The 23,771-nt window shown below is 39.2% G+C and overlaps 2 protein-coding genes across 16 annotated transcripts; both read left to right on the top strand.

The window, feature by feature from the left end:
• Nucleotides 1-951: 951 nt before the first annotated feature.
• LOC18446975 (UDP-Glycosyltransferase superfamily protein) lies at nucleotides 952-15,653 on the top strand. 15 transcript variants are annotated; one of them, XR_016045854.1, is made up of 17 exons: nucleotides 952-1,131; nucleotides 1,378-1,482; nucleotides 3,475-3,508; nucleotides 5,846-5,901; nucleotides 5,991-6,125; nucleotides 7,740-7,888; nucleotides 7,967-8,056; nucleotides 9,160-9,226; nucleotides 9,360-9,432; nucleotides 9,525-9,618; nucleotides 10,559-10,725; nucleotides 10,883-10,993; nucleotides 11,267-11,396; nucleotides 11,514-11,566; nucleotides 12,321-12,454; nucleotides 14,733-14,861; nucleotides 15,224-15,653. XR_016045854.1 is itself a non-coding variant. In XM_011629736.3 (17 exons), the coding sequence occupies exons 2-17, from the start codon at nucleotides 1,384-1,386 to the stop codon at nucleotides 15,245-15,247; spliced, it is 1,419 nt and encodes a 472-aa protein (XP_011628038.2). In that variant the 5' UTR covers nucleotides 952-1,131; nucleotides 1,378-1,383; the 3' UTR covers nucleotides 15,248-15,653. The 15 variants fall into 15 exon arrangements, 6 of the variants coding, with proteins under 6 accessions (XP_011628038.2, XP_088709914.1, XP_020530868.1 ...); XR_016045853.1 differs by having other exon boundaries at nucleotides 12,379-12,454; XR_016045849.1 differs by having other exon boundaries at nucleotides 11,267-11,328.
• A 1,546-nt stretch (nucleotides 15,654-17,199) lies between these two features.
• Nucleotides 17,200-21,590, top strand: LOC148779589 (uncharacterized). Its single transcript, XM_088853791.1, has 2 exons — nucleotides 17,200-18,746; nucleotides 18,840-21,590. Exon 2 carries the CDS (start codon nucleotides 19,459-19,461, stop codon nucleotides 20,398-20,400), a length of 942 nt encoding a protein of 313 aa, XP_088709917.1. The 5' UTR covers nucleotides 17,200-18,746; nucleotides 18,840-19,458; the 3' UTR covers nucleotides 20,401-21,590.
• The last annotated feature ends 2,181 nt before the right edge of the window (nucleotides 21,591-23,771 follow it).

Below are 23,771 nucleotides of genomic sequence, written 5' to 3' on the forward strand. Positions count from 1 at the left end.
GTATAGCAAAACTCCTAGGTGATTAAAACAGAAAAATGCTAAAATATTTTCTCTTCCCTAGGGAGTATAGTATCCATTCCCTCCCTCAGGCAAAACCAACGAGGATATATTTTAGCCCTTTTTTTTTTCGTTTGGGAAATGTTTCTATACTTCCTCTACATCATAGAAGTTCTATCCTACCCCTACCATCCAGCCATTCAATTTTGATCAAGAGAGCCACTCACCGTTTGATCTTAGATCTGATGTCTCAAAGTAATTTATTTTTAGTTTTTTTGTACAAATTGTATGAATATGAAATTTGGTACGTGCCATCTTCTCATTGGGGCACACCTATAAGAAATATTAAAAATAATTTTTCGATAAAATATAATGATCAAAATACCCTTTGAAACTTTCAGGGGTATTTTGATCATTTTATTTTATTGAAATTTTTTTTTTTTTGCTAGTGCGAGTTTAATATAGAGGAATGGACATCCAAAATTTTGTGTCAAAATAGTTTATAGAAAAAAATAAAAAATAAAATAGTGTAGAGATGTGACATTGTGATTGGGACAATCTTAGCCCTCCATTCACAATGGACGGTTGGATAAGGAGAGGATAGAACTTCTATGCTATAGGGAAAGCATAGAAAGCTTGCCCTTATATTTTAGCCAGAAATGAACTAATAGAAAAGCCTAAAATACCTCAAGATTGAATAGAGGCTATCCAATTTTTCAAGAATTAAATCTAAATGTCACAAAGCCCAAAATTCATATTTTTTTCTTTTAAAAATAATTATCTAGTAATTGTTATATAGTTCCCAAAGGTTTAGACTAAAAAAATCAACTTAGCTAAGTGTTCTGGCGAGGGAGTAACTGCGCAGTACGCTCCCGCGGGAAGACATATATAGGCTCCAAAGAAAACAGAGTGGACAGCAGGGATCAAAACTGGAGGGACCAAAACATCTGGACCGTCCAGTTTCCACGCTACTTCGCAGCCAATGTCCTCGATAAACTTAGGTCCCTACGTCCCCCAAACTTCTTCTCAATCCCGCACCTTTCCATCTCTCTCTCTTGCGTCTTCTTGAATTCAATATTTTCAGTTGCTCTCCTTCTGTCTTTCAAATCGTAAATTTTCAATCGTGTGCCTTTGGTAAGACTATCTTTCCCTCTGATTACAATATTCTCAATCGTGCTCTTTTGATAAGTCTCTCTCTCTGTAAATATTCGACAATGTTTGGGAATTTTAGCTGAGTTGTGTTTCTGTAAATATCATGCTTGTTGTTTGAAGTAATATATATGTGCTATGGTCATGAAATTTGTGATGGTTCAGAAAACAATGAAGAAAGGGAAGAAGTAATATATATGTGTTATGGTCATGAAATTTGTGATGGTTCAGAAAACAATGAAGAAGGGGAAGAGAGGTAGAGCCGCAGTTGTGGTCCTTGGAGATTTTGGGCGCAGCCCTCGCATGCAATACCACGCTCTTTCTCTAGCTCGCCAGGTCTTATGATTTCTCTCTGTCTATCTACTGTTAATGAATTGTTTCCATGGGCGTGACATATGATGAACTGTGATTAAATCCAAAGACTGAACTGCCATAGTGTGATCAATTTGTTATTTGAATAGTGAACTGCCACAATGTGTCAATTTGTTTTGATCAATTTTTTCCTTATACCCCATTAAATTGCTCTAGTGCGTGTGCAAATTCACATGCAATTGATCCGCGATTTTCTTTGATGGATCATATTTCGAGAAGCTAACTGAAAAATATGTACAAATCTCTGTTTCATTGACATGAGAAACAGTGATTTAAGCATGATAGGAAAGAGGAAGAAGAGTCAATAAATTGTCCTTTTTGGCTCACATTTGATAATATGTAAGTATGATTTAATGCTTTGAGTCATTATATTGCAAAATGTAGTTATGGCTTTATGATACTTAATAAAATGAAAACTGAGAATCATGCACATCTGGTTGATAATAGTGTTATTTTCCTCACATGTAAGGAAAAAAAAAAAAATCTCTATGAACGATAGATGCATGTCAATAAGGTTAGGTACTTCTTCTTTGTTATATGTTGTCCTTTCAGAGTAACTAAGAGCAACATACACAGATGTATCACACTGTCCACTAATTCATCATTTTATAGACTATGTTTCCTTTGGTTTTGTCACTTGCTTGGACATGGCGCAACTAAGAGCAACATACACAGATGTATCACATGGTCCACGAATTCATCATTTTATACACTATGTTTCCTTTGGCTTTGTCACTTGCTTGGACATGGTGGTGCAATAATAGAAGTCAAATTTCTGAGGTCGAGGACAAGTATACTATTATTCCTCACATATTAGTGGTTGTGCATATTTCTCATTTCATTTTTATGGTTTTACAATTTAAGCTCAGATTCATTGGTCTAAGAAGTGATGACCTTAAACTTTCCCTTAACCCATCCCATACTTGGATAAAGGGGCATAGTTGTGTTAGGTAGGCAGCCAACATAAAATTTTGCCAAAACCCATCATGAATCCTACTAAACTTAGCTGACCCCAATTAATTGGGAAAAAGCTAAAATGCTGATGATGAGTCATTAGGCCCCTTGCCTATTGTTGTGGGTGTATGTGTGAGAGAAAGAGCATGTGTGTGTGATATATTGTTGTTCTTTTTCTGCTATTATTTGCATCAGGGGTTTGTGGTTCATTGTAATTTGGTAGCATTATCTAAGATACCTTTTATACCCTTGCCTATTGTTGTGGGTGTATGTGTGAGAGAAAGAGCATGTGTGTGTGATATATTGTTGTTCTTTTTCTACTATTATTTGCATCAGGGGCTTGTGGTTCATTGTAATTTGGTACCATTATCTAAGATACCTTTTATACGCCCAATCAAACAGTATCATTCTTCCTTATTGCGTACTGTGAAAGTTCTTATAGGAGAATTTGTTGGACACAAGGTCCATGCATGCATAATGTGATTTGTAGTTAAAGATTGCATTTGGTAGTTTTCATTGATTTATTTTATAAGTGGACCAATACTTAACAAGGATTTGTTGCTTGATGAGGTATATACTATTTGGCTGGGACTAAGTACTGATATATTGTTTTAAATTGTATGCTGAACTTTTCTACTGGGTAGTTAGTTGGTGACCAGCTTTTTTGTTCTTATTATAGATAAATAAAGTTTTGCTATCTTCTTGAACAAACATCCACTATTCTTTGTGTGTGTGTGTACTTTTTTTTTCCCTATTTTGTTTTTTTTTTTTTTGGGATGGGGGTGGGGGTGGGGTTGGACATCCCTCTCATTTTATCTCGCTGTCTCTCTTTTCATTTGCTGCCATTGTTTGCTTTTGCATTGATTTGGTTTATCCAGTTTATTTTGCACTTGCTTTTTCTCATTGTGGTATTCATTTTCCTGGTCTTCCATTTTTAAGTATGAATTCAATCTTGACATGCAGTGCTAAGCTTTACTAATGATTGTGCATGTTGTTGTACAGGCGTCTTTAGAAGTTGATATTGTAGCATATGGAGGTATGGTCTGGTTTTGGATTAGAACTGTCAAAATATTGTTTATTCCTTGTTTTTATATATATTTTCTTATTTTTATTTATACTTTTATTTGTACCATTGCATTGACATGGCTGCACTTTTGAGTTAATGTTAACTTTTGTATTAGGACAAGATTTAAGTAAAAAATGGTTTTTCCAAAATGGTTACCCACAGATTGGGTATTCTGTGCTAAAAAAATGGCAACCCACAAGTCCTGTGCTCTATACTTTCAGAAATGAGGTGCACCCTGAGGTGCTAGATACATAAGCAGGATGGGTTGCAGGACTGCTGAAAGCAGAAAGCAGAAAGAGAAACAAAAATAACATGGAACCAAAGCCAAAAGGTTCCAGAAATGGTTCTGTTGGCATTGCCTGTAGCACCTACTTCTTTGGTGAGGGCATTAGCCTCTGAGTTTGCCTCCCGCCAAGTATGCTGAAAGGAGATTTGAATGTGCCTGTATATATCGAGTATTTGGTCAAAAAGGTGTTCTAGCTGCCATTGGCAGGGGTAGGCTCCAGATGCCCAGGCTATTACATTTTTTGAGGCACCCTCAACCACTAAAGATGAGCCCCATTGCTGATTAGATCTTTTGGTCCCTTCTATCAAGGACTGTTTCTGCCATTGTGGAATCTATGTGGCCTGTGACAACTAGAGTAGGACTCAACAGTGTTCCTGTTATGATCACGAAATTTCCCCCAATATCCTGCAGGTCCCGGGTTTCTGAGTGAACATTCATCAAAGTTCAGTTTGATTTGGTCTGGTTCCGGTGGTCTCCTCAGGGATGACCGAGGAACTCGTGGAGACTGTGTTTTAAGCATTGCTTGCCAGTTGTTGATGAAATCTGTGGCGGAAATGGAACTTGAAATGTTTAGAGTTTATTGCCCACAAAGTTACCACTGATTTAGTGCGATCTTTGAGGAACTTGGTTTTCCTTTCCATGCCCTTGAAAATACTGTTCTTTTCTGTTCACAGCGCCCAAATAGTTGATGCTAAGGCTGCTCTCCACAGAAATGTCCCTGTGGCAGAAGGTTGTAGAGTAGTCGCCCTGAAATAGGGTGGGTATAGACTGGGGCAGAACTAAGGACCATTGGAATAGCTGTAGTAGATCAGGCCAAAAGATTACCAGCCACTTTGCAATGGAGGAATATGTGACATGGCTGCAATTTTTGGGGTGTCATGTTTTGACATCCCTGACCAATCGTCGATGGAGGCATTTTTCAGGTCCATAAAGCATGCCTTATATAGAAACTTTGGGTGTTCTAGTTTATTCACTAAAGGTCTTGATACATCTAGGTCCTAACGGGTTTCAATTAATTAAATTTGTCGACTCATGCTTCGTCCCTAGCTTCATCATCGATAAGATACCTACATTTGATGTGTAGATGCCTACAGCTCTTGAACTTGAAATGCTCACACTCCACAATTTGGAGAAGTAATACTCACTTTAATGAAAGATTGGAGGATGAGGCTGTGGATTCATTTTTACAAGGATTAACAGAAGTATGGGGCATTCCTTCTATAGGACCAATCCTGCTATACTTTCCTTCTAATTCTTCAACTATACTATTTCCCATGCATGGTTTATGGTTTGCCACATGCTCTGATTTGTATATTCTCGACTAATACAATCATATTGAATGCTTTTGACTACTTTGTCTAAAACCAAAGAACCATCGTGCTTTAGTGCTTTCCTATCTGGTAGAGTCTCGTTCCTATCTTCAAGTCCATAAAATGCTGATTTCATCAAATACCATGCTGTTAGGTATCATTCTCGTCAAATACCATGCTTTTAGGTATCAATGACTTTCTTGTGATTTCATGTTGTCTATCATTATACTTCCATTCCTACAGTAAATATCATAGTTTTCACAAATTCCCTTTACCCTTACAACCAATTATTTGTTCTGTAAATCTAATGAGATTTGTTTGCTCTTTGGAATGATTAAGGTGTTTAAATCGCAACACTTTGTCCCAGATTAAAGATCCTAACACTTAACTTCCACCAAAGAAACGTAAAGAAAACAGATATGATTGCTTGGGCTGACATTTCTACTCTGCCTTTCCCATCCATTCTGTTATCTGTCCATTTTGATCCATGCTTGCAGTACTGCAAGCATTTTCATGCATTCCCTTTCTGCTCAGACCTGAATATGCTGCTTCACTCTGTTTTTTTTTTAGGAATTTCTTGTTTTTGCCTTGATGAATTTAATATCTTGCAATTCTTCTTGTGTTCTTTCACCTAAGTCGTTTGTAAGTTCAAATCTTTCTCTTGTAGCTCATGTGTTAAAATATTATGTGGATTATGGAATATCTTGACAGGATCCGATCCTCACGGTGCTGTTTTAGACAATCCTTCTATTCACCTTCACACAATGGTACTAATGAAATCCGTATTTTTAAGTGTAAGATGGTTTTTGCGTCTTTTGCACAACTTTAACATGAACTACTGTAAATTTTATTGCAGAAGGAAGTGATTCCTCATGGTTTACCAAGGATATTCTATTTATTGGCTCTCCCACTAAAGGCACTGGCTCAGTTCCTGGTGCTTCTTTGGTATGTCTGCATTAGGATACCTTCACCTGATGTCTTCATTGTACAGGTGAGGAGCACTCTACTTACAATTCCATAATTTTCTATTTTCCGAGAGTTAACTTTCTATTTAATATCATAACAAGTATTATAAAATGTTTGGGCCCCCAAAAATGGGTATTACAAAGTATTACTTTGTCATTGCATGATTCACCTCTTCTAATTGTATTTTGCTTTGTATCATGTTTTTTCCATGCTCTTGTGGTCTTGCTCTTGCACACTCATGCACTGAGAACTCACATCCACAACCACATACCCCCAAATACGGTCGCACTTGCTTGAGATTGTGCATTATGCTCACACTTGCATAGTCAGGCTGTACCGAGATACTTCTGATCATTAAGACACTTTCATTTATCTTGTATGCCTTGTTTGAGATATACTTTTGCAGTTGGAGCGTGTCCTTGAAATTAAAATGTTGGCATTAAGATGCTTCTATCTTATATTGGCATTGCAAGTCTAATAAATGACATATTGTTTCAAGACCATGATCCAATGGAAATTGAGGTTACTTATTGTCCACACTATCCAATCTATGTTTCATAGTTGGAAATTTATTTACTGATATTTGCTCCTTGATGTTAATACGAAAAAGGAAAAAGAATATAGAGTCCCATGTACCATACTCGTGATGAAAGGAAACTCAAATTTGCATGTGGGTGTTGGTGGACAGCCTTGAAGTATTAGTGAAGAAACTCTTTTATTAATATTCATTTGTTGGAATGAAGTTGCATTTGCTATTGGTTCTCTTTTTGTGAAATGTCATCCACCACCACCACTGTCACCATCGTCGTCGTCATCATCATCAGTATATTTCTTTGTTCTCTTTCATTTGTTTTGTTTCATAAATTTTTTTTTTAAGGGAGAGGGCAGGTGAGGGAGGATATAAGAGGCTAAGGTTTTAGATGATCTGGTAGGGGAAAAGAGAGAAGAGGCAGAAATCTATTCGAATAGTGGTGTGCTATTAGTGAGGCACACATGTAAAAAAGGCATTCCAAAAGGGTGTGTTTGTTTAATGGGGGGCTGCCAAAGCCCCCTCTTTCTCGAAATATGGAAGCCGCCCCTTCCCCCCTTCCATCCTTTAGCATGGAAGGGGGTTGCTTCCAGAAAGATGCCCATTCGATGTTAAAAAATAACCCCCGTGGAATGCCTAGTCTTGCGGCATCCAAGGGGGTGCAACAAACATGGTAGTGTTTTTGGTGGAACTCAGGTCTTCCAGTACCCAAAAGTTCCGCCAAAGCAAACACGCTCAAAGTGTAAAACTTGGAACATTTTTTATGTTTCGTAATGATTTTGGGGCTGGGCTTGTGGTTTTGTTTCCCGAATAAAAACATAAAAATAGAGAGAATCAAGTTGTGAATATTGTTGACATCAATGATTGCCCTCCTGCATTCATGTTAATTTACCTTAAGAGTTATTTGATCTCATGCTAGTACTGACTAGAATTTTGTTTTACTGTTTAATTGGTTAACATAATTCTTCTGTGTTAAATTTCATATTCCATAAAGCTGCACTATGGAAACTTATAGAAAGTGTTTTTATTTATAAAATGTTCTGGCTAGTGGTTAAGTTTGTAAATGCCAAAGAATCTCAATTGGACCTTTTTTGATTTGTTTTTTTGTAGAATCCTCCTTCTATTCCAACCTTGATTGCAGTCAAATGGGCTTGCTGGTTACGCCGTTCTGCTTTCATCATTGATTGGCATAATTTTGGTTATACTCTACTGGGATTGTCACTTGGGAGAAGTCATGCCTTGGTTAAGACTTACTATTGGTACTTCAGCAATTTTGCTTTCATTCTTATTTGCGTCTTCCTATTGAAAATTTATAAATGGGATTCCTCCTTTTGTAGGTGTGAGAGGCATTTTGGTAGTATGGCTGATGGTGCTTTATGTGTCACAAAAGCCATGCAGCATGAGCTTGCTCAAAATTGGGGTATAAGGTAAGCTTTTTGGTTTGAGACTTGATGAGTTTGTTGGATGTAGTGCCTCTTTTCTCCTATTTTATGTTCTGCACAGATGTTATCAAGGAAGACTAGTAATTGAAATGAAAAGGGTGTGATCTGGTCCAAACCAGTCAGATTGGTCAAAAAAGAAATAAAATAGTGAGTGAAATATGAAATACCTTAAATTCTTCATTTTAATAAATTATGGAATGATGTTTTTGTTGTTATTCTAGAAGCGATTTTTGCACATATAATGTAATGCTACATATAAAAACTGATAAAAAACTGAAATGTAAAAGAATTATATATAAGAAAGAATAATATCTAACTACATACTTGAACGGCCTTCTAGAACCACATTGAGTTATATTTCTTGGAGTTTTGAAAATTTTCATATTCGATATGTCTCTGCAAATAAAAATTTCAATTTGAAATTATGAATTATGACAAAATATATCAGAACTGCCCCTGTTGACAAGTAATGTAATCAAAGAATAAGGCAAAAACAGGTTCTAGGTTCCTAAATTCTTACTAACAGATAATTTCAACCCAAGATCACCACCAAGTATCTTTAGAATGGTTAATCCTTTTCAATTTTTTTGTTACTCTGAAAAACCATTAGACCTAATAAGTTCACATACATTGGATCATAATAGGTCAGAATTCATGAAGAAAAAATGCCTTGTCCTTTGTTTGATCATTAAAGTTAAGAGTTCATGAAGAAAAAAAATGCCCTCTATCTCTTATACAGTGGTCTTTAGGACCTTTGAATTTCAAAAATATTCTACCAAAGAAAACTGCAAACCTGGCTAGAATGGCATGGAAATGAAAATATAAGAATATTTTTTTGGCAGATGGAAAGAACCTAGAAAGCTGGGCTAGAACTACCCAGTTCCCAGAAATCCCTGCAATTGTTTGACATATGGTTTTGAGCAATTGACTGTGTTTGTGAGTTCATGTTTGGTATCAGATCATTTGTACGAGCCAAACCTATCCAGTCCTGGTCGCACTGGTTTACAATTTGAATGGTCCCTTAAGACTTTGTAAGCTGTATATTTCTCTTTTCATATTTACTCTATGTTTTGCCTTTTCGTGGTTAGGGCAGTAGTACTTTATGATCAGCCCCCTGAATTTTTTCGTCCTGCTTTGCTTGCAGAGAAACATGAGGTGAATTTGTTGTTTCCATTGCACCTTTCTCTTTTTCAATTCATTCTTTTTTCTTTGATCAGTCACTTAGCTTAAGTAAGGTGACTTTGCTGTTCTATGGAAAGTAATTAGATACCTCTCGATACTAGTGTAGTTGTTCTGTAGATTAAAGAAGGATATCAGTCATCAACATGGCCTTCATGATTGTGTGACTCATGATATTGATGGTAAGTAGATAATGCAGTCCTTTCTAAAGTATGATGGAAAATGGAGAAGATTTGAATGTCATTTTAATATAATTCATTATGAGTTTTTGTAGAAAATACGGGCAACTCCCTCTTTACAACTCAGATTGGTGATTCCCTATCCATGAATGAGAACAGACCTGCCCTTATTGTTAGCAGTACTAGCTGGTAAGACAAATATATGGGATTCAAAGTTATTGTTAATAAATTGTGGGCTAGTCATTAAATATTCAGTTACTCACTTGTTTCTTGTTTATCAGTTGATCTCCATATATGGGGGTCCTACTTTTGCTGCTTGCTTCAGTGCTTGTTAAGTTTTCATGCTCAGCATGAAGTTTGTCCTCTTAACATGACTTTAGCTTTGGGCTCAGCTAATCTGTTAGACTCTCTTAGGATTGATATTAGATTTAATTGGTCTATATCATCAAATCATGGCATGTTCTTTATGATCTTAAACTGAAGCCATCATTCTTAAGGATTTGAACAATCTACGCTGTTTTTTTTTGTCGCTGCTTTTCTTGTGTTTTGTGACTGGTGTCTTTCTTGTTTAGGAGGTAGGCCCTCCACCCTAATGGATTCTACTTTATGATTGAGATTTGAGAACGTTTTTTGGTAGGTTGCTCTGTTTATAGAGGGACAAACTTCAAGGTTCAAACCCTTGACATCCCTCGTGCAAATCAGGTATCAAAAAACAAGACCAAAGGTTAAGGTTTAATGACTATTTTTAATAGAAAATTTGGTTCATCTCCAAATGGAAAGCATCTCTGTTACTCCTTGTGATCTTCTTTACCTCCTCCTTTAATCTTTTTGACTTAAAGACATGATTTTTTATCCAGATTTGTCCTTTCTATCAAGCCTTTTGCAAACCAATTCCTCCATGCGTGCTTTTAGGCTATCTTCACTAATCAGTAATTGTCCAACTGGCTTGTATTTTTCCTAAAAAGATTTAATTCAAGTATGGATCATAAAAGGAATCTGGTAGTTGGGACTAGCACATTGTTTTATAGAGGTTGAGGTTGGTGTTGCTTAGGTTGAAATTGATGATGGAAGGATTATTTCGTGTTTTTGTTTCCATTCACTTGATATTGAAAATCAAATATTTTTCCAGGACTGCTGATGAGGACTTTGAGATGCTTTTACAAGCAGCGCTAATGTATGATAGGCGAGTGGCGGCGATTTTAAATGAGCCTGATTCCATAAAGAATGAAATTATATGGTCTGAGATATCCAAAGGGAAACAATTTCTATACCCAAGATTATTGTTTATTATTACAGGTAAATGTTACTTCAAACCCACATAGAGATTGTCACATTAACATGCACATTGACAATTTAGAGTTCTGGGTTCGTTAATATAAATTATTATCAATTTTACATTGATAATTTGGACTTCATATTCAAATAAAGCCCTAAACCAGCATGATCCTTGAAGGTAAAGGTCCACAAAGAGAAAAGTACGAAGAACAAATAAAGAAGTTAAATCTGAAACGTGTGGCATTCAGGACAATGTGGCTTAAAGCTGAGGATTATCCTTTGTTGCTTGGTACTGTTCTTAACTGTTTCCTGTGCTGCCTCTTCCTTTATAATTACGGGAAAATGACTTAGCATGTGCTATTTCTAAAGGATGTTTACAGTCTCATTGACTATAGTGGGGCCCACTTGGACATTCTTCCCGCGATAGTTGATCTCCACTGTCACTCATGTGGAATGGATGGTGGATATCCTTTTGAAGTACAGTGTACCATATTTCATTGGATTTTTGTGTACCTTTTCTAGAATTGATAAATGCCTATTATTTCAACTTTGCTATTTGTAGGATCGGCTGACTTAGGTGTATGTCTTCATACCTCCTCATCTGGCTTGGACCTTCCAATGAAGGTGACTTATATCATTGGTTCACCAAGTTAAAGGACTTTTTAGTTTAATCATTTTTTTCTCTTGGGGAGGTAATTGATGTCCTTTTTCAAGTTTCTTGTCCTTTCCTTTCTTTGGATGTAAGTATGTTGTTTTCATCTAATATCTATTTCGGTTAAACTTTCCCTCAAAACGTTTCTGGTATTTAGGTTGTGGATATGTTCGGGTGTGGACTACCAGTCTGTGCTGTTTCTTATTCATGGTATTCTTCACTTCTTCACTTGGTCTCTGCTAAGGGAAAGTATACTACAATCAAATGGAGTAATCTATATGTTGCTCCAAGGGAACAGTTCTGATGATGGAAGGTGGAGTTCTAGAGCACTAGGGTCCGACAACAGTTTATCTTCACTATCCGTCATCAGAAATGGAAGGTGTATGGGCTTTGGTGTGCTGTATGCCATACTACATGGATTGTAATATACTCCCCATCATTGTTTTAAAAAGTGGGCCGCCCAACGCCTGAGCGGCCGCCTAGACCTGGGCGCATCGCCCAGGCCTAGGTGGCCAAACTAGGCAAATATCCCTGGGTGGCCGCCCAGGGGCGGAAATGTAGCTCCTTGAGGGCTTTTTGGGTCAGTCGGCCGCCTAGGGCTTGTGCCCCGCCCAGGGGCGGAAATGCGGCTCCTTGAGGGCCTTTTAGGTCAGTCGGCCCCCCAAAACCTGCGCCCTGCCTGGGGGCAGAAATGCGGCTCCTTGAGGGTTTAGGTTGTGGGTTTTAGGTTCATTTAAAACGTAAAATCCATTAAAAGCTATTTTAGAGAGAGAGAACCCAAAAAAAAAAAAAAAATTCTACTGTGCCTCCCAAGTTCTGGGCGCCCGCCTAGGCGCTGGGCTGCCTAGACCCCCCGACCGCCTAGGCGTTGGGCTGCCTAAACCCCCTGACTGCCTAGGTGCTGCCTAGCGCTTTTTGAAACACTGCTCCCCATCTGATTATATGATCTATCATTTGTTACCAGTTGCCTGTAGGTGTTTGACTCTGTCTTATGATTATGGTTTTTCATTGCCTTAATGAAGCATTGAGGAGCTTGTAAAAGTTGAGCACAATGGTCTTCTCTTTGCATCTTCTTCCGAGCTGGCTGATGAACTCCTTGTAAGCATCTAACTGATGATCTACTCATCTAAATGCCTCACAAAAGAATGTTGAAAGTTCTACTAATTGGTTGGGGCTCTAGCATTAGCTAAAAACTCAGCCGAATTACTCGGACTCGGTTCCTTGCTGAGCTGAGTACTCGGGTCCAACTCAGGCCACTTAAAAATTAGAAAATATCGTAAAAAATCTATAGAAATATGGAATCAAAAATAAAAATTGTTTATGTAATTTGGATGTTTTCTACAGTCATTTGTGAGTTTTCCTTGTCATATGCCCTATTTTTATATTTTCTTGTTTTTTTGGATTTTTCTAAAAGATCTCCCACCGTAAATCACTTTTTTCTAAGGGAAAAGGACATAGCCCCGCCCCTCTATAGCTTACAGTTCATATCATCCCTCGCGTTCTTGTAAACCTCCTAGAACTCCCAGTTTCAAAAACAGGACCAGCAACCCCCTGAATGTCTCTTTCAGAGTTACTTTTACTATTTTGCCCATCTTCTTCTCTGACATGAAAAGAGAAACAAAATAGTGAAACAGTAATGGTGAAAGCACACAACAGGTAACACAGGTTCATGGTATAGAGAGAGAAGAGCCCCTTAGCCATGATGCGCAGCCTTGCAAGTAGCAAAAATACAGCAAAGACCTTGTTGGATTCCATCCGAGTTTCTCTGCCAACCTCCTCAAGTCTCTCCCTCGTATCACTGCAATCTCCTCATTTTTGTTTTTCATTTCTTCAATCTCCTAAGTTCTCTTTCCCTCCCTCCCTCCCTCCCTCCCGCCCTCTCTCTCTCTCTCTCTCCCCTTGAATCCCCCATCTCTGCTTCCACAAACCCTCTCTTTCTCATTTCTTTCTCTCTCTCCCCTTTAATCCCCCCATATCTGTTTCCAAAACACCTCTCTGTTTATCATTTCTTTAATCAACCTATCTCTGCTTGCAATAACCAGCTCCATTGCCTCCAAAACCCAAGAACCCGTTATCCAAAAAAACAGAGATTTTTGGGGTTCTTTAGAGAGAGAGACCAAGAAAACACCACTAAAACTTTTGAAAATATTCTCCAATCTTTCTAAATAGTTTTTCCAGCTAAGGTTCCAACAATTCCAACCTGGTTTTCGGATGTGCAACATCTACATCTGCAAATTTTCGTGTAGGTTCTTCAAAGACAATGGTTTTCGGGTTTGAAACTCCAAAATGCAATCTTTTCGTTGATTTTTACAGTTTTCGATTTGATTCTTTGAAGAATTATTGTGGTTCTTCAATTTCGATGGTTCTCCAAATTGATTTAGAGTTTTTTGCAGTTTTTTTTTGGTATTTGTTTTGTGCGTTTTTTCGGGTGAACATAACTGATGGCTTAATTGATGTTTTGGGCAAAAACACTGGTTTAGTGATTTAGGCAGAGAAGATGAATGGGGTGGATTTGAGAGAGGGGAGGAGATTGGAATGAGATGGATTAGAAAGATAGAGAGAATGGTGAAGGGTGAAGAGAGAGGCGAGAGACAATAACGGTGAAGAGAGATAAGGCTCACGGAATAAAGGTTGGGTTTTATTTGTTCTTTATTAGAATTAAACGAAAGAAAATGGCAAATATTGTAGTTTAGCATAGAGAGAGTATAAGTTGGGGGTAGGGGCGGGGGTTCCTTGTTCTCAGTTTTAAAAGCATAGGGCATCCAGGGGTTTTTAGTTGTACCCAAGGGATTGAAATTTAGGGGGATGGGGTACATGTCATTTTCCCGTTTTCTAAACCTATGTTTTGTATGTATTTTTTAGCTTTTTTGGACCCTTAATGTCGCCTTTGGTTTTTTACACTTTTACAATCTTTATATTATTGTAAGATTTTTTATTTTTATTTTTTTAAGCCTTTTGGCCCTGTACACTACTCAGCTGTGTTCCTTGCCTCAGGCCAGGGCCGAGTCCAAGGCTTGAGGTGAGTCAAAAAACATTGGGCTTTAGGATTGCAATTTGTAATATTGTTTTCTAATTGGATAAAAAACTGTGGAAAGGTTCTAAAATTGATGAAACCTATTAAAAATAAATTCATTAAGCATTGAGGTTTGCTTCACTTATATCTATAATTAGTCTTTTACCCCCTAATCTAATTGGCTTGCACTTTCATTATGTTCTCCATAATTTTATTTACATCCTCTAGTTCTTGGTAACTGTAAATTATGACTTCAGTGAAACTGCTCATGGTTTTCATGATTGTTGCCCTAGGATGAGCGTGGAAATGAATAAATATATCATCTTTATATGGCTATATTAATTGCTGGTTGAAAACGTTCAGATGCTTTTCAAACGGTTTCCGGATGAATGTGATGCTCTGAAGTTACTGAGGAGAGGTGCTAAGGAAAGTGGAGCTTCTGCAAATTGGGCTTTTGAGTGGCAGCAACATGCTTTGCCTCTCATTGAAAAGGTAAAACCAGTCCTATTTAGAAAATTGATCTCGGAGAGGGATCCAATGTAGCAATTGCTTTTTGTGTATGTACTTGTGTGAGTGTGAGAGAGAGAGAGAGAGAAGAGAGAGAGAGAGAAGAGGGGGGGTTGCTGTGCATTGAAGAGGAGTTGGGGTGAGAGAGAGAGAGAGAGAAGAGGCGGGGTTGCTGTGCATTGAAGAGGAGTTGGGTTGAGGGGGCCATATTGAGTTTTGAGCTTTTCCTTTTTGCATGTTTTTTATCTCTGTGCACGAATGTGCGTGAGTGCATGTGAGAGAGAGAGAGAGAGAGAGAGAGAGAGAGAGAGAGAGGGAGATAGCTAACAGGTTTTGCATCATATCAGGTGATCGCCGAGAAATCTCACTGATCGTTGCAGTATGATAGTGGTGAAAAACAGGAGCTGTGGAGTCTCCATAGTTGTCTCCCTAACGAACATTTCCATATACTTGAGTATCAGCTGACTTCACCTAGTGTAGTGTTTGGTTACTTTGGGCTAGTCTCTCACTAGTATTACATTGAATTTTGGCCAACCTGATTTTCATGTTTTGCAGGCAAATATTATTCTTTCTTTTTTCCTTTATTTTCGTTATTATATTGCCTTTTGCTGTTGCAGCAGCATGGACTTGTTTTTTTTTTTTGGTAATTAAAATGGTAAGTCAGGGGATTTGGGCTCTTACTTTTTTGGTGAGAATGGAGTCAGAGAACTCACCATGTAAATAAATAAATAAATAAATCGAAGAGAAGAGAAAAAAAGAAGACTTGATACACATAAAGCACATGTTGATTTATTTTGTTTGTTGTTGTTTGATGCTTATTGTTTTCCTTATCAAGGATAGAAAATAGGGAAAATTAAACTATTCTTAATATAAAATAGGAAAGCTTTTTATGTTCTCCTACAACATAGAAGTTCTATTTTTTTTCAACCATTCGTTTTTTTATCAAGAGAACCACTCACCGTTTGAAAGTATTTTATTTTTAGTTTTTTTTAATACAAATTTTCTGAATATGAAATTTGGTAAGTGCTATCTTCTCATTGGGGCGCATCTATAAAAAATATTAATAATAATTTTTTGATAAAAAATAATGATCAAATTTTTTAAAGGTATTTTGGTTATTTGTTTCAAGGATATTTTGGTTATTTTATTTTATTGAATTTTTTTTATATATATTTTTCGTTAATGGAGTAATAAAAGATTGAACTTCCAAAATTTGGTGTCAAAATAGTTTACAGAAAATTTAAAATAAAACAGTGTAGATGTGATTGAGGCAATTTTAGCCCTCCATAAAAAAACAGAGATGGTTGGATAAAGAAGAAGATCAAACTTCTATGCTGGAGGGGAACATAGAAAGCTTTCCTATATAAAATTACTCCACAGAAGCAACATCGATGGAGCCCTCCCATAGCCTCTCCCTGTTTCTTGTCCGCCCTTGCTTTCCCTCTAGCATTATCTTGCCAGTAAATTGCCGGGAACTTACCAAAATGCCCTTGACCACTGGAAAACGCTGAGCCACATTTTTACTACCGCCCGTCGCTGGAATCCTGCTCGGGAATGCAGAGGCCAAGTGTCCAGCCATTTTTTTTTGAAATCCCATCGTAATTTCCAGAGGAACACTTTTCAGTGGGAATTCGGCACCGAATATTCCTAGATAGGTCAAGCTCTTCCTCTCAAAAACTGATTCTTTTGGGAGTTAGAAACCGAGTTCTAAAGATTTCAGGCAGTTGATAGAGTGCTCTCTCTGAAAAACTAGAAGATTTTAGTAGTCAGAAACCCTAGGCTACCGAGTTTTGCAGGAAATTGTTTTCACAGCAATCGAAGGTGCTGGAAAAGTTGAAAACAGGGATCAAGAGCATTATTCAGATTCTAAGCAGAAGCATTATTGAGATTCTAAGCAGTTTCAGGTGCCCTGTCTCTGTTGATTTGATGAGGGATCCAGTGATAATGCCGACTGCTATAAGATTGCCAAGAGCGTTGCGCACAAGGTGGAAAGACTTGCTCTATAACTAAGCCGCCAGTTCATGAACCAGAGGTCGTACCTAACCATGCCCTTTCTTGAATGATTTAGAGCTTGTGCCTAGCCAATAGCTCTAATGGACTTGATAGGATCCCTGCTCCTATGACTCCAATTAGTCAAGCTAAGGTTTCTGAAATTAATCCAGAAATCTCAATTTGAAGTAATTGTGGTATTGCAAATTGCTTGAAAATGGGAAGGAAACTTAAGGATTCAGTGGACGTGAGAGAAATAGGCTTTGTGTATTGCGGAAGGTTTCAATTTTTCGGCAAATTGTTAGAAAATGAATGGCCGGAAACTCAGATTGCAGAGCTTTAATGGAGGAGATAATGGCAGAGTTGATGCCATGGACCATGGAAGCTTGTTCTTTTTGTACGTCTAAAGAGACTTTTCTCTGTTCAATCCAGGGACTTAGACAGGGGAAACCTTGAATTGAGAAAGAAATCAGATTTCTTGATCAAAGACATCAATTCCAGTGGTGAAATGACAGACGACATCAACGAAATTGATGGCATCTTGGAATCTCTGTTTACAGATTGTCAATCCTATTCTTCTTCAAAGGCGTCAGTGATTACTGTGTTTTACCTATGCTTCTCGAATGAGGAAATTACAAGAAGCTTGCAAGCACGCTTAAGTGTCGCTAATCTCATGACCAGGCTCTCAGTATTTGTGCTATGGAGAGTATGCAAAAATGAAGAATGTTAAGCTCAAGCTTGTTTCAGGAAACTTAGCAGGTTGGAGCTTGTCAGAAGCTTTTCTGCTTCTTGTGGCACGTTTGATTACTGAAAGCGCTGGCTTCTAGAACCGCATATGAGAAGAGCAACCCCCTGAATGTCTTTTTCAGAGTTACTTTTACTATATTGCCCATCTCTGAAATGAGAAGAAAAAGAAAATACTGAAACAGTAATGGTGAAAGCACACACAGGTTCATCGTATAGAGAGAGAGAAGAGCCCCTTAGCCATGATGCAGCCTTGCAAAGCAAAAACACAGCAAAGACCTTGTTGGATTCCATCCGAGTTTCTCTGCCAACCTCCTTAAGTCTCTCCCTCTTATCACTGCAATCTCCGCATTTTTGTTTTTCATTTCTTCAATCTCCTAAATCAATCTCTCTCTCTCTCTCTCCCTTCCAAAAACCCTCTCTCTTTCTCATTTCTTTTTCTCTGCTTCCAAAAAACCTCTCCCTTTCTCATTAGGGTTTCTCTGCTTTTCTTATTTCTTTTTCTCATTAGGGTTTCTCTGCTTTTTCTTATTGCATTTTCTCATTAGGGTTTCTCTGCTTTTTCTCATTTCTTTTTCTCATTAGGGTTTCTCTGCTTCCAAAAAACCCTCTCTTTCTTTTTCTCATTAGGGTTCTCTGCTTCCAAAAAACCCTCTCTTTCTTTTTCTCATTTCTCATTTCTCATTTCTGATTTCTGATTTCTCATTAGGGTTTCTCTGCTTCCAAAAAACACTTTTTCTCATTTCTCATTTAGGGTTTCTCATTTCTTTTTCTCAAAAAACTCTCTTTCTTTCTCTTTCTTATTGGGGTTTCTCTGCTTCCAAAAACCCTCTCTTTCTCATTTCTTTTTCTCTCTTCCCTTTAATCCCCCCCATATCTGCTTCCAAAAAACCTCTTTGTTTATCATTTCTTTAATCAACCTCTATCTCTGCTCGCAATAACCTGCTCCATTGCCTCCAAAACCCGTTATCCAAAAAAACAGAGATTTTTGGGTTTCTTTAGAGAGAGAAACCAAGAAAACACCACTAAAACTTTTGAAAATATTCTCCAATATTTCTAAATAGTTTTTCCAGCTAAGGTTCCAACAATGCCAACCTGGTTTTCCGATGCGCAACATCTACATCTGCAAATTTTCGTGTAGGTTCTTCAAAGACAATGGTTTTCTGTTTGAAGCTCCAAAATGCAGTCGTTTGGTTGATTTATACAGTTTACATGCCTGCACGCTCACAGAGACCGTACCACTTGCCCTCATGTACGAAGAGCCCCGCACACATACCCGCACGCTGGAAGAGCCCGCACACGTACCCGCACGCTGGAAGAGCCCGCAGACATGCCCGCACGTAAGAAGAGCCCACACATGTACCTGCACGCTGGAAGAGCCCGTAGACATACCCTCACGTACGAAGAGCCCGCACACGTGCCTGTACGTTGGAGGAGCCCGCACACGCACCTGCACGTTGGAAGCGCTCGCACATGTACCCGCATGCTGGAAGCGCTTGCACATGTACCCGCACACTAAAAGAGCCCGCAGACATGCCCGCACATGTACCCGCACGCTGGAAGAGCCCGCAGACATGCTCGCATGTACGACAAGCCCGCACATACGAAGAGCCCGCAAACGTACCCGCACGCTCGAAGAGACCGTACCACGGCCCCCATGCTCGAGCCCGCAGATGTGCTTGCATACTCGAAAGGCCCCCAGATGTGACCCCATGTACGAAAGAGCCCTCACACAGCCTGCACGTACGAAAGAGCCCGCAGATATGCCGGCACGTATGAAGAAACCGCACACGTGCGCCGCACGCTCGAAGAGACCGTACCACGTGCACGCATTGCTCGACGTGCTCGCATGTTCAAAGAGCCCGTAGACGTCCTCGCATGCTCAAAGAGCCTGCAGACGTGCCCGCAGGCTCAAAGAGCCCGTAGACGTGCCCGCAGGCTCAAAGAGCCCGTAGACGTGCCCGCATGCTCAAGTAGCCTGCAGACGTGCCCGCATGCTCAAAGAGCTCACAGACGTGCCCCAACGTACGAAGAGCCCGTAGACGTGCCCGCATGCTGGATGGTCGGCAGATATCCCGCACGTACGAAAGGGCCTGTACCACGTGCCCGCACGCTCGAAGGGCCCGTAGATGTGCCCGCATGCTCGAAGGGCTCGCAGATGTGCCCGCATGCTCGAAGGGCCTGCACCACGTGCCCACGTGCTCGAAGGGCCCGTACCACGTGTTCGCATGCTCGAAGGGCCCGTACCACGTGTCCGCCTGCTCGAAGGGCCCGTACCACGTGTCCGCATGCTCGAAGGGCCCGTACCACATGCCCGCATGCTCGAAGGGCCCGTACCACGTGCTTGCATGCTCAAAGGGCCTGCAGATGTGCCCGCATGCTTGAAGAGCCCGTACTACGTGCTCGCGTGCTCAAAGGGCCCGTAGATGTGACCGCATGCTTGAACGGCCCGCACCACATGCCGCATGCTCGAAGGGCCCGCGCCATTTGCCCGCACGCTCGAAGGGCTTGCACCATCTGCCCGCACAGCGTGCTTGCACCACGTGCCAGCATGCTCAAAGAGCCTGTATCATGTGCCCGCATGCTCGAGCCCGTATCATGTGCCCGCATGCTCAAAGGGCCCGCAGATGCGCCCGCATGCTCAAAGGGCCCGCATATGTGCCTGCATGCTCAAAGGGCCCGCAGACGTGCCCGTACGCTCGAAGGGCCCGTACCACGTGCCCGCATGCTCAAATGGGCCACTGATGTACCCGCATGTATGAAGAGCCCGTACCACGCGCCCTCATGCTAGAAGGGCCCGCAGATGTGCCCACATGTTAGAAGGCCCTGCAGATGTGCTCGCATGCCTGAAGAGCCTGTACCACGTGCCCGCATGCCTGAAGAACCCGTACCACGTGCCCGCATCCTCTAAGTGCCCGTACCACGTGCCTGCATGCTCGAAGGTCCTGCAGATTGCTCGTACGGTGTGCCCGCATGCTCCAAGGATCGTACCACGTGCCTGCATGCTCGTCGAGCCCGCATGTACGAAAAGACCGTACCATATGCCTGCATGCTCGAAGAGCCTGCAGATGTGCCTGCACGTACAAAGAGCCCCCACACGTACCCCGCAGCTTGAAAAAATCGTGCCACCTGCCCGTATGATCTAGAGCCCACAGACTAGTCCGCATGTACGAAGAGACCGTACCGTGTGCCCGCATGCTCGAAGAACCCGCAGATGTTCCCGCACGTACGAAAGAGCGGGCTCTAAGAGGCCGTACCACAGACCCGCAGATGTCCCCGCACGCTCAAAGATACCGTACCACGTGCCCTCTTGTGCGAAGAGACTGTACCAAGTGCCCGCATGCTCTAAGAGGCCGTACCACTTGCCTGCACGCTCTAAGAGACCGCACCATGTGCCTGTATGCTCAAAAATATGCCACGTGCCCCGCATTCTCAAAGATCTCGCATACGTGCCCCACATTCGAAATCCCCGCACACGTGCCTGCATATACGAAAGAGCCCGCTGATGCGCCCGTACATCGAAGAGCCCACGCACGTGCCAGCTCATATCACGAGCCCGCACCACGTGCCCCCAACGACCACGAGCCCGAACTACGAGAACGCACCACGAGCCCGTTGGTGCATTGTGGCTAGCCAAACGACTGCGGCAGCTCCGTTTGGCCTCATCGATCTGCCAGAATCTGCAAATAATGGACGAATTAATAAACGATTACATTTAGCAAAATCTTTTGGCCGCATCGAACTGCGAGAATCTGCATTTAATGGAAGCATTAAAAACGAACATTTAGAAAAAATGGGTGTGCGGTTTTTTCATTTTCATTTTCATTTTCATTTTGGAATCCGGGTCCATTGCCACACCCACACCCCTAGGCGTGAGTTGTATTCTTAGCCGTCTAATTTGAATCGTCTGCTGGGATTATTGGTGTAATTATGTCATGCAATATTGACTTTTAAAATTTTTACATAGCATTTTTGGGAAAAGTTGGAGTGCCCTCTCGTCTTTATTGGCATGCAGCTAAAAAAAATAAAAGAATATTTATGAGAAAAAATTATTAAAAATATCCGTTCATTTTCAAGAGGTAATAATTTTTCATCACCAAAAATATTTTCTTTTTAGTATTTTTATCATGCGCACCCTATGAGACGTGTACACATCCTAAATTTTGATACATTATGATTTACATAATAAAAGCTAAAAAGAAATACTTTTTAAGTCCTTGAATCAAGATTTGATGCTCAAGAGCCAATTTGCAACATTGTGACTCCAACCATCCCAACAATTTACTCGAAGCGGATAGCTGATAGTGTGGGTCATATGCTTTTCATACTTGGGTGGTGCCACATGTAAATCTTCCTCTCAAAATAAAAAACAAAATTTACACAAATATTTAAAATCATCAATTTACCCATACTTTGGATCTTCAATATAAAAAATTGCACATTATATTAACGTAGTTACTTTTTTTAATTTTTGACCATTCAAAATATGAAAGCTAACCTAAAATTTTGGTTTTACCTTTTTTGGATTCTAAACTATTGGAGTTTCATCTATTAATTAATTATATTATTTAATTATAATTTTTAGTCTCACTTTATTTTATTAATTGGCCCTTTTTTTTTATTTGATCTTTTAAAATTATGATCATAAAATAGAGTCATTACTATTATCTTTTAAATATTTAAGATTTGAGATGTACTATAAATCTCACAAAACAATATAAATCGACATATTCTAAAACATATATTTAAATTAAAGTGCAATGTGAAATTTACTTCTCTAGTTCTTTGTAAAATGGAATTATTTTATTATAAAAATTAAATATATTTTTAAATATTTTTAGAGAATTGAAAATTTGTTTAATGAGGAAAGTTAAATAAGAAAATATTATACATTTTTATTAAATTTTTCATTCTTCTCTAATAGAATATAGTATAATATAGTATAATATAAGATATCATATATAATATAATATAATAAATAACATAGTATTATACTAAGAAAGAGTTTATATAAGGTTGCAACGTAAAAAGTAGGATTAAGGTGCACCGCAAAAACCATCATAAAAAATTGTTTTGATGTTGGAAAACCCACTAATTGATCATATCAACATCAAGATGTATGTGTACGAAAAGAAAAAAGGATTTTGAGTCCTAAAGATAGTGTATCAACATATTATCTAGACCTTCTCTTTTTACGATTTTCATGTGTTTATTATAGTTCTACTTGATGGGACTGATTTATTGCGATTTCTAATCCTATTATTTACTCTTGGGGGATACAAGGGTTTATCGTAATGTTGCCAGTATAGTAGGGGGTTTGTTGCAGCGTAGGAAAAATCGAACGGGAACCGTTAACCGGACATGAAGCCAGAAGCGGTGCAATCAGTCTAATCAGTAAATCGAGCGATCTGGCCTAATCGGGCAAGTCCTAGTCTGTCAAAAAAGTGTTAAAAAAATATAAAAAAAATCTAATAAAATATGAAAGTATATTTAAAGCACGATTAAACAAAATACATTCAAATGAATTTTAAAGAATTGATTTGTGTCGAGGTGTATTTTGTAGTTTTACAAAAAGATGGAAATTTCTTTAAAAAATAAATATTAATGGCCCAAACGTTTTCTAATCTTTGCCAAAATGATGACAAATATTTAAAAAAAAAACAAAATCCCTTATTTTTTGAGATTTTATACAATTTATTTGAATGTTTTTTTAAATAACTGGCCGGTTTGCCAAAACCAACGACCATGGTTGGTTCTGATCTAACTGGGCGGTTAGAATTTAAACCGCCAGATTTTTCCAACACTGGTTTATTGTGGAGTAAATTTGTTGGTACGTGTGTGTGGTCATGGGGCCTTTAAACATGTCATTTTTCTCTCTCTTATAATTTAATGTTTATCACTAAAATAGAGAGGATTTCTCAGAGATAGAAAGTGTCGCTATCTAAAATAGGGAGGATTTCTTGGAAAACGGCCTCCTTCCATCCCTCTTTAGGAAGGGTTTCATGGCTATGGAGAGGTAGACCACATAATCTAATTTGAGTTCTCATTGTTTTGGGAAATGACCTGAACTTTTCGATCCCAAATCTTGCGACTGAAAGAAAGACCTATGTGATCTTTTACCGTGGAATACAATATACATGTATTTTTTTCACCCCTTTCTTT

The sequence above is a fragment of the Amborella trichopoda genome, chromosome 12, assembly GCF_054954075.1.
Source record: "Amborella trichopoda isolate Santa Cruz 75 chromosome 12, AtrichopodaSantaCruz75HAP2 v2.0, whole genome shotgun sequence".
Taxonomy (NCBI): Eukaryota; Viridiplantae; Streptophyta; class Magnoliopsida; order Amborellales; family Amborellaceae; genus Amborella; species Amborella trichopoda.